This window comes from Diabrotica virgifera, chromosome 4 (assembly GCF_917563875.1).
Source record: "Diabrotica virgifera virgifera chromosome 4, PGI_DIABVI_V3a".
In the NCBI taxonomy this organism is placed as follows: Eukaryota; Metazoa; Arthropoda; class Insecta; order Coleoptera; family Chrysomelidae; genus Diabrotica; species Diabrotica virgifera.
This window is the reverse complement of record NC_065446.1, coordinates 55,607,403-55,620,793: the sequence shown is the minus strand read 5'-3', so window position 1 is coordinate 55,620,793 and position 13,391 is coordinate 55,607,403. Positions and strand designations below refer to the sequence as shown.

Genomic DNA, 13,391 nt, shown 5'->3' with positions numbered 1-13,391 from the left:
ATAGGAGAACCCCATTCCGCCGATTTCGCGTTGAAGTCCCCAAGCACCACGCACTCCCGATTCAATCGTCTCACTTCATTCATAATCTCATCCAGCTTATTTTCATATGCGTCGATTGCTATATTCGGTGAAATATAGCAACAGACCAGATTCATTCTCTCCATCTTAGCGACCAGATATCCATCGTGTTTGACCACATCATACACACGTAGGTGTCTGTTGCAGAAATATATCCCAACCCTACCCGAAGCATCCGCAATCCATCCTCGGTTCCCGACCAACGTGGGGTTCGGTTCCGCCGCGATTAGGACGTCAAAGTTTCCCTCCGCGGCGGAAGCCACGGCGAGACTATGAGCTAATCTCGCCGTACCCACGTTAGTCTGGAGTATCTTCAGATCCGGTCTCTGTTTTCTGGTATCCATTGTATATACAGGATATTCATTCTCACATACACACGCTCTGTCAAATTGACTCTCGCATCCATTCGACCGCTCCAGTCCTAAGACTGCACTCTCCTTTCCGTTTCCTCCCTGGCCGTGTTGACCAGTTGTCGGAATTTCGGACATTCCATTGAGTTGCCCCGATGTCCCGTGACTTTGCAATTAATACATTTGTGCCCTTCTTCTGGGCAATCGTTCACGGTGTGTCCCTCTTCTCCACACCGGATGCATCCCTTCAACACCTCATTTTTACACTCAGACCTGCGATGTCCGTACTCCATGCACTTGTAGCACCGGGCGATACGGATTTTCTCCTTAATTGTGCAGGATATATATCCCACCCTAATAAAGCCTATCCGTATAAGGCGCGCTGCAATGTCTTCATCGACCTCAACTGTGGCGTTGAGGTCTCCGCCATATGCCTTACGAAGGGGTCCCCTGACCTGACACGTTCCGTTCCGTCCCGCAAAAGTCTCAATTGCGCTGACGTCAGTTTCTTTGGTTAGACCATCTGCTCCATTTACAAAGAGCTCACGCCTGACTGTACCACCTTTCGCCACGGCTCTTGTGACCGTGCCCTGCCTAGCTGAGACGATGCCCTTCACCGTTTTCGCCATCTCTCTACCTCCTCCTAGTTCCAATACAATGCCCTGATCTCTGGTCTGCCTAAGACGTTTAACAACAACGTCGCTCCTGCCGCAAAGGTCTGTGCGTAACTCACCCAGTAGTTCGTCGAAGGACTTATCCTTCGCCTTGGTTAGCACTACCACTCCTTTGCTCTCTCTGGGCTTTACCATGCTCGCCCAGCTCTTCCTCGGTCCATATACCGCGGCTTTAACTTCCTTACCCTCGGCTGCCCACTCTAAAAGCTTTCGAGTAAGATCTGTCCCCAAACACGTCGGAGCGAAGAGCCCTACGCTCTTCCTGTCAAGGTGGCCCATCCTATTTAGAAGTTTACGGCTTGCCGCCAAGAACTTAACCGCCTCAGGCAGATCCGTGTTGCTGGGTATAAGTTTATGGATGCACCTTTCGGTGCAAGCCCTTCGTCCATTATCATCAACAATGCTCACAGAGTTGAACATTGTACCAACTCCACCCTCTTCGTCCTCAGCTACCGGAGTATCCAGGAGATCTGGATAGCTCTCTTTAAAGCGTCCAAGAACTTTCTCGTCGGCCTGATTGGCGGAAATATACACAGCCGCATCGTCATTACAGTCCAGCGGGCTACCATCCATTACAGACACCTTGGTAAACAAGGCCTCTGGCCAATCCTCGCTGAGGAGATCCGTGATCTCCTCAGGGGTTCTGCTCTCAGCCATTCGGGTCTTAATGTTCTGGACCCGACGTTCGGTTTCCGCAGGGTCCTCTGAGGGGGACACCTGCACACCCATGTTTTTCTGTTGTGTCCGGACCATTGTGACATCGGTCTGTGTACCGATAGTTGTCTTGCACACGTTGGCCGTTTTTATGGCCGACGCCGACGCACGGGGCTCCTTCGACATTGCCGCTTTAAACTGGGACATGTCCCTTTCTAATGTATACATCAGATTCCTTAAACCTCTGATACCAGACTTTATCTCAACTTAAGTTGTTACGTGGACCTTTGTTAGAACCAACACCTCTAGTACGGCCGCCTTTAGTTTAGCCATATCTTTATCTACCTTTTGTAGATTCGCACGGGGGCAATCCTCCCCGGGGGCTACCTTACTCCGCGCATGGGATTTCCTCTTGCGTTTTCTATCGGCCACTGTCCACTCGGTAGACAGGCCGCTGGAGCTACTTTCAGAGCCGGATTGATTCGACTCGGTCGTCGATAGATCGACAAAGCCGTTTTCCGATCCACTCTCCTCATTGTTAACTTCAACAGATGTCTGTGTCACACCTATTCTGACCTCATCCATCGATCCCTCCGGGAGAGCTCCCTCCGCCGCTGTGGACGAAGAGGGCTCACCCAAGGGTTCCCTCTCTTTCCGCTCTTCCTCGACTTTTCTGATTTTTTCTTTTTTATTTTTCTTCTTCATCTATATCCCACGAGTAGGGCCGAAAGACAGTCCGGCAGGGCAGTGCGCCCTTACCCTGCTAAGGCTAGTTTACAACAGGGTGTCGCCTGGTACCCTGAGGGATTCCGTTCTCGACCACGTGTCGTGTGGCCATTCAGTCGTCGGCACGGTCTCTCACACCTTGACTTCCGGAGTTTTTATCGCAGGTTTACTCCTTCGGTTTTTTTTGCGTGGCAGGTTGTCTCCTGTGGGTAGGTAAGGTCATTGGATTTAGGATAGGTGACAGAGAAGGTAATGATGGACAAACTGGGATTTGCAGATCCATCACGAGGTTGATGTGCGGCAGTGGCACTCGGCGACCAACTCCGAGTGCCAATCTCGCCCACCACCCCGGTGAACGGCCACTCTCCTGCCCCGTCGCGACCGCCTCACAAAACATAGCGGCCGCGACCGCCTCTCCGTTTAGTCGGCTTCTACGACAAGCAGGAGGAAACTGTGGGCATATTCTACTTTAGTGGCCCGTGACCCACACGGGGGACTTAAATAATAATTAAAAAAAACATATTTTCACCCTTTTAAAAGCACCACCAACTCCTAAAAATTTAGTGTTTTTTAATTTTTTTATGAATGAAACTTCATTCTCGGGAGGAAAAGTAGCGCTTTTCTCCCTTGTTATACAAATAGCTTCTGAGAAAATAGATATTTTCTCAAAATTCATTATTTTTTTCACAGGTAATTTATCCGGTTTTTCACCGGTTACGACTTTAAAAAGAAAAAACCGGTTATAACCGGGACAAAAACCGATAAAACCGGTTATTGCGAAGTAAAAAACCGGTCTTAGGTTATAACCGGTAGGTTTTTCCCATTCCCACTTTAATGCTTAGTTTTTTCACAATATCGAAAGGAATGAAAAAGCTGCTTATTTTTTTTAAATGTTAATAATAAACCAATATGCTGTGAAAATTTCGGTATCCACGAGATGGTAGGTACGCCTTTTCTATCGGCGTTCCCCAAATATTCCAGTCGTAAAGTCCTGCCCAGTAATTTTTAGATTTTTTCATGTGTACAAATCGATAGCACGTCTTAAAAAGTTCATATTTAATTATATTATTAAGAGGATGGTACGTATTTTTGGCTGCAATGCTATTCAAATGGGGATTCATTTTATTCGAATCCTGAGAAAACTAATAAGTATTTTTGAAAAATTTAAACGCAGAATAAAATATTACCTTATTGGCGAGGGCTGAAAATCCCTGAGAACTTCTATAATGTTTACTTTAATAAGTTACAGGGGTGAAAAACTAAGAGAAAATTTAGTGTGATATTTAATTTAAAATATCTCATTTAAAATACACTTTTTATTTATTCTAAGGGAATTTCGGCCCTCGGTAATAATAATTCTGCGTTTAAAATTTTCAAAAATTGATTGGTTATTTCATGAATCGAAAAAAGTGAACACAATGTCCGTGGTAATATTTCCTCATCTATCTTTGTCATACAACGCACTCAGTCGAATAGAATATGTATTGTCAGCATACTGTCAGTCACACAGTGACAATCAGTGACAATTTTAAATATTTGACATGGCATCGGGAATATTTTAAGCTGTTGATTATTTAATAGTGATACATAGTGTATTTGATAAATAATTGATTTAAGAAGTGAACTTAATAAAAAGTTATTTATTGTGTATTATTTTTGGAAGATCAAAGCAGAGAATACATCAGAATAATATATTCTGTAATCCAAGTATTTTGTTGTTAAAGATGTTCAAAATTGTAAGCGTTCCATAGTAACAATATATTATTAAAAAATCACTTAAGCACTTTTCCTTTGTTCTCGATTGAGTATTAGTTTTTGTTGTACATATAAATTATTACAATCACTAAATACATAGTTAGTGAAAAAGTTATCATATTTATTAACTGAATTAATAAATTGCAATTATAAAAATAACAGTTATCCAAGAACATTCAAAAGCCATCTCCTTAAATTAATGATGACATTTTCAAGTAGAATGACATTCTAGTAATGTTAACATATCCATACCAGTGTGAATTTTACTACACGTAATTTGCCGTGTAAAGACAGAAAAAGTAGGGATACCCGTAAAATAATAATATTTGCGAATTATGTATCGATGGCCTTAAGGGCAAACAGTAGCGATCAGCAGGTAGCAACAAACGCGGTTTAAGATTGCGAAAGTTCTGCGAACTTTCAAAAGTGAGGCAACAGTGCGTCGGTAATTCGACACTGACAGTGACGTTTATACTGTCAAAAACAATAATTTTTATACACATAGGCGCGAAATGTTGCCAAGTCAGTGACGTTCGATTTCATGTTATAAAAAAATCGATTTTTAGTAGTTCCAATGTTACACAAAATCTAGGCACGGGATAAAAAAGTTTATTTGAAGAAAGTTTATTTTTTGTCTTTCTTAATGGCGGTACAGGCTCCTTTTTGCAATATTTTATTTAGTTATAGAGTAATTTCCACATACTAACATATTTCTGAAATTGGGCTCTGTACCCTCTCTGTTCTTTATTATACTCCGTTCTTTATTATATTACGAATAATATGTGTGCCAAATATCTCGACAAAATATTCAAAAGGAGTTAGGTTCTGCATCGATAACTATAATGTTGTATTTATTATGGGCTCCGAATATTTTTAATATTCACATAGTTTAATATAAGTTATAAATTGTGAATCTCAGTGATATATTTTAATAAACTGTAAGTGTACAAATAGTCCTGTCGCCAGGGGGGGTACAACGGCCTCGTTAATTCAGATGGACTTACCCAAATTTTTTTTATGTATTTTGACCCGTAGAACACGAATTTTTTGGGTAACAGTTGATCCGGATGTCGATAAGATTGTTATAGACCAAGAACTTGAGGAATCAAATAACAGCGATTTTTGGCAAAACAAAACAATATTTTGTATTTTTTGGGTCATTTTAAGCAAAAAATATTTCTACAAGTTTTTTAGTAGGATGCACAGTTTTCGAGATAAACGCGGTTGAACTTTCAAAAAATCGAAAAACTGCAATTTTTAAACCCGAATAACTTTTGATTAAAAAATAAAATAGCAATTCTGCTTAGCGCCTTTGAAAGTTCAAGTCAAATTATGTCGGTTTTGATTATTTGCATTGCTAAAAATTTATTGTGTTATTGCTAAACAAAGCTACAAACAACTAGTGCGTGAGTGATGTTTCTATGATTTCTCATTTAAAATCGAACGAGTAGGTAGAATAGGTACTAGTGCAATCAAGACTATTTCTACGTTACATGCGTTAAAACGCATGTAAAAGCACGGGAAACCCTACGTGTTTATAGCTTTGTTAAACAATAAAAAAATAAATTTTTACCAATGCAAATAATCAAAACCGATATAATTTGACTTAAACTTTCAAATGCGGTAAGCAGACTTGCTATTTTATTTTTTAATCAAAAGTTATTCGGGTTCAAAAATTGCAATTTTTCGATTTTTTTAAAGTTCAACCGCGTTTATCTCGAAAACTGTGCATCCTACGAAAAAACTTGTAGAAATATTTTTTACTTAAAATGGCCCAAAAAATACAAAATATTGTTTTGTTTTGCCAAAAATCGCTGTTATTTGATTCCTCAAGTTCTTGGTCTATAACAATCTTATCGACATCCGGATCAACTGTTACCCAAAAAATTCGTGTTCTACGGGTCAAAATACATAAAAAAAACTTGAGTAAGTCCATCTGAATTAACGAGGCCGTTGTACCCCCCCTGGCGACAGGACTAAAATTCTTCACATAATATCCAGTTAAATTAGCATTAAAGCCAGCAAATTGCAATTATTTGTTATTGTCGTCAATAAACAAATCCAGTTTTACCAGCAAAATAACCACTTTTAGTAAATACCGATATACCTGTTTTAGCAGGTATACAGGGTGTTTAGGTGTACAGGGTCGGACTTATTTTTCACTTAACGTTTACAGTCATATTCTTTGGCAGCGTCAAAAATTTAATTTCCATTAAAGCAGCAAGGAATTATCTTTAGTGCCTTAGAAAACACCAAACTTCAAGACCACCTTCTCCCACTTGGAAATATAATTCAACCGAAAAATATAATCTTCTCTTCTACACTATCTAATAATCGCATATGTATGTATTTATCCAATAAACAAACAGTGAATGATTTTATGAATAATCATGGTCAAATAGAAATACAAGGTGAAATTGTCAGAGCAAGAATGTTAGTTACACCAGCGGAACGACTTGTGCTCTCCAGCGTATGTCCTTCAATACCACATGACTTGCTAATCAATGAGTTACAAAAAATCGGCATAGTTCCTGTCTCCCCCATGACATTCCTCAAAATTAGTGCTTCTAAGTTTTAGTGCTTCTGAGTTTTTGAAGACAAATCTATATCAGTCCTCACAGCCTCACACTACCAGAGTCATTTACTCTTATTCCTGACAACACGCTATATAGAATATTCATTTCTCAAGACAGTCCAGTCTGCTTTAGCTGCAAGAAGCCAAGTCACATTGCATCACAGTGCTCCGAACCATTAGCTCAACAAATCCCCAACCAAAACAATGTAGCATCGGAATCCAGTGCAACAAATATATCTTTGCAAGAACCCAATGATACAAACCCTTCTCAGTGTGAACAAATGTCTATTTCTAATATCCCGGAGATACCGAATAAAGTAGATGCATCAAATAAGGACAGTCAAATAATTAATCAACCAAAACGTAACTTTGATAAAATTATTTCACCTGAAGCAGATCCATCTTCAAAAGAACGTAACATTTTTCCACCACCTAAATTCCAAGCAAAATCTAAAAAAGCTAAAATTAGTTCAGCAAGCACTTCTGAACGCTCATTTTCTCTCTTACTTGATCCTGCCAAAAACTTCATAGAAAATCACCCTCTACCTTTCCCTCTAAACTTTGGTCAACTTAACATGCTCTTAACGGATATCACGGGATGAACAGATCCTATAGCCACGATTCAAGAATATACCACAGACCTACCAGCCTTGACCGATATGCTCACTGAAGTTTACCCCCATTTAATAGGTCTGGATCCCGCGTATGAAAAAAAAGTTGATTAATAGCAAGCTGAAAATTTGTTAATAGATTAAGGGTGTCTAGTCGAACAAACTTTGATATATGGGAACATTGGAACAGGGGCAGTTTTAATTGTGGAACAGGTTAAAAATTTGGAACGGTCACACCACGAAAACGGCACATTTATTTTGTCCGACAGAACAGACTTAAACTCTCCGAACAGAGATTAAACTCTCATGCAAAAATCAGACTGCTATTTATCACCAAAGGGGCGTTTTAATGAGTGGAACATGTAGAATATGTCAAATGACAGGAATTATGACAGGTGATAAATAGCAGTCTGATTTTTGCATGAGAAGAGTTTAATCTCTGTTCGGAGAGTTTAAGTCTGTTCTGTCGGACAAAATAAATGTGCCGTTTTCGTGGTGTGACCGTTCCAAATTTTTAACCTGTTCCACAATTAAAACTTCCCCTGTTCCAGTGATCCCATATATTAAAGTTTATCCGACTAGACACCCTTAAGCTATTAACAAATTTTCAGCTTGCTATTAATCAACTTTTTTTTCATACGCGGGATCCAGACCTATTAAAGGAAAGATCTATAAAACGCAAATTCACGTCCTCAAGGAAAAACCTTTATAAACACCTTGGTAGTGAGGCATCGGACTGGGAAAGTGACACATCTCAATTAAGTCAACATTAAGATTCAAGTTTCTACTTCAAAAGAATATGGATGGATTTTTCCATCGCCTTGCTATGCTCCAACATCTTTCTCTAAATTGGAAAGATATCCTTTGTAAAAGGTATAAAATTTTTTTTTATTAAAAATCCCTTAAAAGGGCTACATCACAACAATACGTTTTCTATTTTTATAAAAAATCATCATCAGTGTTCGATCTAAAAATAAGTATAACCGATTTAATGAATATAAAGTTATTATTTAAATTTTGACAAAGGTTAGAGCAAGTTGGTTATACTTACAAACTGGATGCTAGCTGAGCCACAAAAGAAAAATATCTGGGTAAAAACCCTTTACATAAATTATAGATGCCTTAAAAGTGCATACTTCAATAAAAAGGCCTGTGATGGTCACATGGCAAACTGGATAATGCCCTAAGGTAAAGTATACAGGTTTCTGTTTCTGAAACCTGTATACTTTACCTTAGGGCATTATCCAGTTTGCCATGTGACCATCACAGGCCTTTTTATTGAAGTATGCACTTTTAAGGCATCTATATTTTATGTAAAGGGTTTTTACCCAGATATTTTTCTTTTGTGGCTCAGCTAGCATCCAGTTTGTAAGTATAACCAACTTGCTCTAACCTTTGTCAAAATTTAAATAATAACTTTATATTCATTAAATCGGTTACACTTATTTTTAGATCGAACACTGATGATGATTTTTTATAAAAATCAAAAACGTTTTGTTGTGATGTAGCCCTTTTAAGGGATTTTTAATAAAAAAATTTTTATACCTTTTACAAAGGATTTCTTTCCAATTTTGTGATTGATGGTATACAGCCAACTACAGGAAAACTTTTTCTTTTCCTTGTGGATCTTTCTCCAAAATCCAACATCTATACTACAGAGCTCTTTGGTTTGTTTAAAGCCATCAAACGTGTAAATATTAAAAACCTCCCTTGTTGTCTAGTCCTTTCCGACTCTCTTAGCATAGTCAAAGCTGTGCAAAATATATACCATTTACACCCCATTGAGAAAAGGATCAAGACCGAACTAATGGAAGCTCAACAAAGTTTCAGAAAAATCCACTTCCTGTGAATACCATCCCACATAGGCATAGAAGGAAATATTAACAGGCAGATACTAGTGCGCGTAACGCTATCACTAATGATGTATCAGAAAGAGAGTGTCGGAGTGTCGCTAGCGATCTGTTCATTTCAAAAATAAAGTGTTAGTACGTGGAATCCAATTATTGCTCCAAAGTTGAATCGTTTACAAATTGTAATTAGTTTTGACCAATTTTTGATTTAATATTGTTACAAATGTTACAGAAATGTCGCTAATAACCTTCGGGTGGATGCGACTTGGTCTTTTTTAAATAAAAAAATTCAAAACTACAGCCTCAATCTTGGAACGTGTTTGTTGCTACCTGTTTATCGCAACTGTGTGCTCTTAACAAAATTATAGCATTTTTCATAATTAAGTACCCTTTATAACTTTTGAATTAAAAAATTAAACTACTACTTTTGTTTCAGGTACCAAGTGGTCAGGATATATGGATATTTGGTTTTATGAGTTTGTTCCTCACAGTCAACAGCTGCATCCTAATTTGGTGCAAAAGAAGCTTCGAAAGCAAACTCTTATGGGCAGCAGTCCCTCACCTCTGTTGGCATGTCGCTAATGCTCAAATACTTATAGCACTCTTTCTAAAGAAGAACGAAGTAACGTTGAGAGACAGCTTAGGATGGGTTTTGCTCCTAGATTATTTGATATACGTCACGTTGCCAATACGACTACGTTACATTATCATCTTAAGTCTGGGGACTTGCGCGTCATATATTGCGGCGTTGATTGGTCTGTCGAAGTCGGAGCTACACATTTATCAGCAGGTATGTTAGACAAACAATTAATATTTTTTAAAGACTATAATGATGTCTTAATGTTTATTACACGGAAGAATCATATGGGCGAGGTGAATGGCAAATTTTGGTCATTCTTTATGTTTTCGAGGTCGTTGAATTCTAATATCAAGTTTATTTTTAACTAGAATTGATGGAACATGTTCAAAAATCACATTTTATACAAAAATGCGAAAAATCAATTTTGATGATTTTTCATATTTACCTCGCTGTTTCTTTGGGCGCTGTAAATATTTCCTTTTGAAAAAATTTTGTTGTGTCATCCTTGAAGTATTTAGATAACAATGAGATTTGTCCGAGATGTTTAACCTTTAACTACACGCGCTGGCGTACTTTGTACGCCAGATATAAGAATTCTACTGGAAATATATTTAAAAATTAAATTTTTGACCTTTCTTATTTTTCTAACCTATCACTGGAATGTGCTTTACAATTTGGTTTTAGTTTCGTTATAATCGGCGTTCTGGAAAGATCGTAATTTACATTTTATTATTTGTTGTTTCCGGTGGTGGACAATATACCCCAGGATTATATTACTATAAGTCGTAATATAAGTACATATTTTAATTGTTTTTTAGTCATTATGGCAAAAAAATATATTTTTTTTGTAAACAATACTTTTTCTCCTGCAAAAAATCACATTTAAAAAAATTTTTATTAGTAATTTTATTTATCATGGAATCCAGTTATTCCATGATTCCAGTTATAAATCCCAATTGGCTTACTGAAAAGGAACTCCAATTATTCACTGATGCCGAATAAGGTTTATAACAAACATTTAACTGTATTTAGAAAAAAAAAAAAATTAAACAAATCCGCTGTTTTTAAGTGTATTTTCTTGTGGCGTACAAAGTACGCCACGCGTGTAGTTATGTTATAACTTGATGCGCGGGTAGTTAAAGGTTAAACAAATTAAAAGAGAAGTTGTTTATTTTTAAACAATTTGTCTTCAGATTTAGTTAGTTTCATGTTTACTTAAAAAAGTTGGGTGACAAAATTTTAGTTTATAATTTTAATCAACACAGCATCAAAACATAAATCATGAAGAAGTCTTATGGAAAATTTCAAGTCAAAATATGCAACAGAAAAAAAGTTATGTGACTTTAGGGAGGTAGTCTGAAGTTTGATCACAAAAAGTAACTTTAAAACCATAATTATTTTTATAAATAAATAATAAAAGCAATAAACTAGTTTTCTCTATAGTTTTTGTTTGTTTGTTATGCAATTTGGTTAACTGACTTTTTATATACAAGGTGAGCCACTTAAAAGATTCTTCTTCTTCTTCAAATGCAAATCCACTAATGGATGTTGGCGATCACATTTTCCATTAACTCTCTGTTTCTTGCAATGTGGATCAGTGATTGTATGTCGGTAATCCCTGTCCATTGCCTTATGTTTCGGAGCCAGGACATTTTCTTGCGTCCTATTCCTCTCTTGCCTTCAATTTTACCCTGGATTATAAGTTGAAGGAACTGGTATTTTTCGTTTCGCATGATGTGACCCAAATACGCCGTTTTTCTTTTCTTGATGTTTTCGAAAAGCTGACGTTCTTGGTTGATTCTTTTAAGGACATCCACATTTGTGACTTTCGCCGTCCATGGTATCTTTAGGATACGGCGATAAAGCCACATTTCGAAGGCTTCAAATCTGTTTATATCCCTCGTTTTGAGTGTCCAGCCCTCTATGCCATATAGCAGCACCGACCACACGTAGCATTTAGTAAACCTTAGTCTCAGTGTAAGGTCGAACTCTGAGCAGCTCAGTACCTTCCTGAATTTTACGAAAGCTTGTCGAGCTTGCTCAATGCGACATTTTACTTCCCTGTCCGATGCCCAATCTTCAAAAAGCCACGTTCCTAGGTATTTGAATTTGCTCACTCTCTCAATGGACTTAGTATTCAGTGTTATGGTGGAGTTTTCAAATACATCCAAGTTTCTGGAGATGATCATGAATTTGGTCTTTTTGGTATTAATCTCTAATCCCATTCGCTTACTGTATTCTCCGATTATAGTGACAAGTTGTTGAAGATCTGCTATGTTGTCGCAAATTAAGACAGCATCATCAGCATATCGTATGTTCTTGATTAATACTCCATTCACTTTGATTCCCATCTCGGCATCTTCCAAAGACTCTTGAAATATGGCTTCCGAATAAATGTTAAATAAAAGAGGGGAAAGCACACATCCCTGCCGAACACCCCTTCTTATATGTATGGATTTGGATATAGAATTGTCTATTTTTAATTGTGCTGCCTGATACCAGTACAAGTTTTCAATGCATCTTATGTCTTTTTGGTCTATATCAAGCTTCTTGAGGATCTGCATTAACTTGTGATGTTGGACACGATCAAAGGCTTTCTCGTAGTCTAGAAAGCACAGGAATACGTCCTTCCTCTGATCGTAACAATTTTGGACCAACACCTGTGTTGCTACTATTGCTTCTCTTGTTCCCAAACCTTGCCTAAACCCAAACTGAGAATCACTTATGTCCCATTCACATTTTTTGTATAATCTTTGATGTAGTATTTTTAAGAATATTTTTAAAGAGTGACTCATCAGGCTAATGAGTCTGTGATCCTCACATCTTTTTGCATTGACTTATTTGGGTAGGGGAATAAATGTAGAGAGCAACCACTGCTGAGGATAGCAACCAGTTTCATAAATAAAATTAAATATTTTATGTAGTGCTGAAATTCCCCTTTCATCTAGTAGCTTGAGTATTTCTGAAGGGATTTCATCAGGTCCAGATGCCTTATTGTTTTTTGAATATAATATTGCCTTTTCTATTTCCTCTTTAGTAATTGAAGGGCCAGTCAGCTGGTCGTCTGTATAAACTTCACTCATGGGTCTTTCGTCATGAAAGAGCTCCTGAATATAGTTTTCCCATATATGAATTTTCTCTTTTTCACCTAGCACTACCTGGTTATCCTGATTAACTGTAATAGTTGGTCTTCGTTTTCTGTATATTCCAGCAGTCTCCTTAAGCTTTTTATGTAAATTCCGATCGTCGTGCTGTCGTTGTAAATGTTCTAGATCGATACATTGTTGCTTAAGCCATTAATTTTTTGCTATTCTTATCTTTGCTTTTATTTGCCTGTTAATGTTTTTATACATATTGCTGCCATCTGGGTCATTCTTGTGTCGTCGTTGTTCATCCATTAGTAACAGTATTTCTTCTGTCATCCATTTTTGCTTCTTGTTCTTTGGTTTGTACCCCAAGTTGCTTTTCATGGTGTCTGTTACAGCACTTGTAATCGTATTCCATGTTGGTGTTAGATCTTCGGTAATGTTTGTCGTCA

General features: G+C 37.6%; 1 protein-coding gene across 1 annotated transcript in view; it reads left to right on the top strand.

Moving 5' to 3' along the window:
- Window positions 1-13,391, top strand: part of LOC114331837 (adenylate cyclase type 3) — a 682,543-nt gene that overhangs the window by 69,460 nt on the left and 599,692 nt on the right. The window contains exon 2 of the mRNA XM_028281519.2: window positions 9,710-10,063. Coding sequence (XP_028137320.1) covers window positions 9,710-10,063 — 354 coding nt within the window. The remainder of the gene's footprint in view (window positions 1-9,709; window positions 10,064-13,391) is intronic.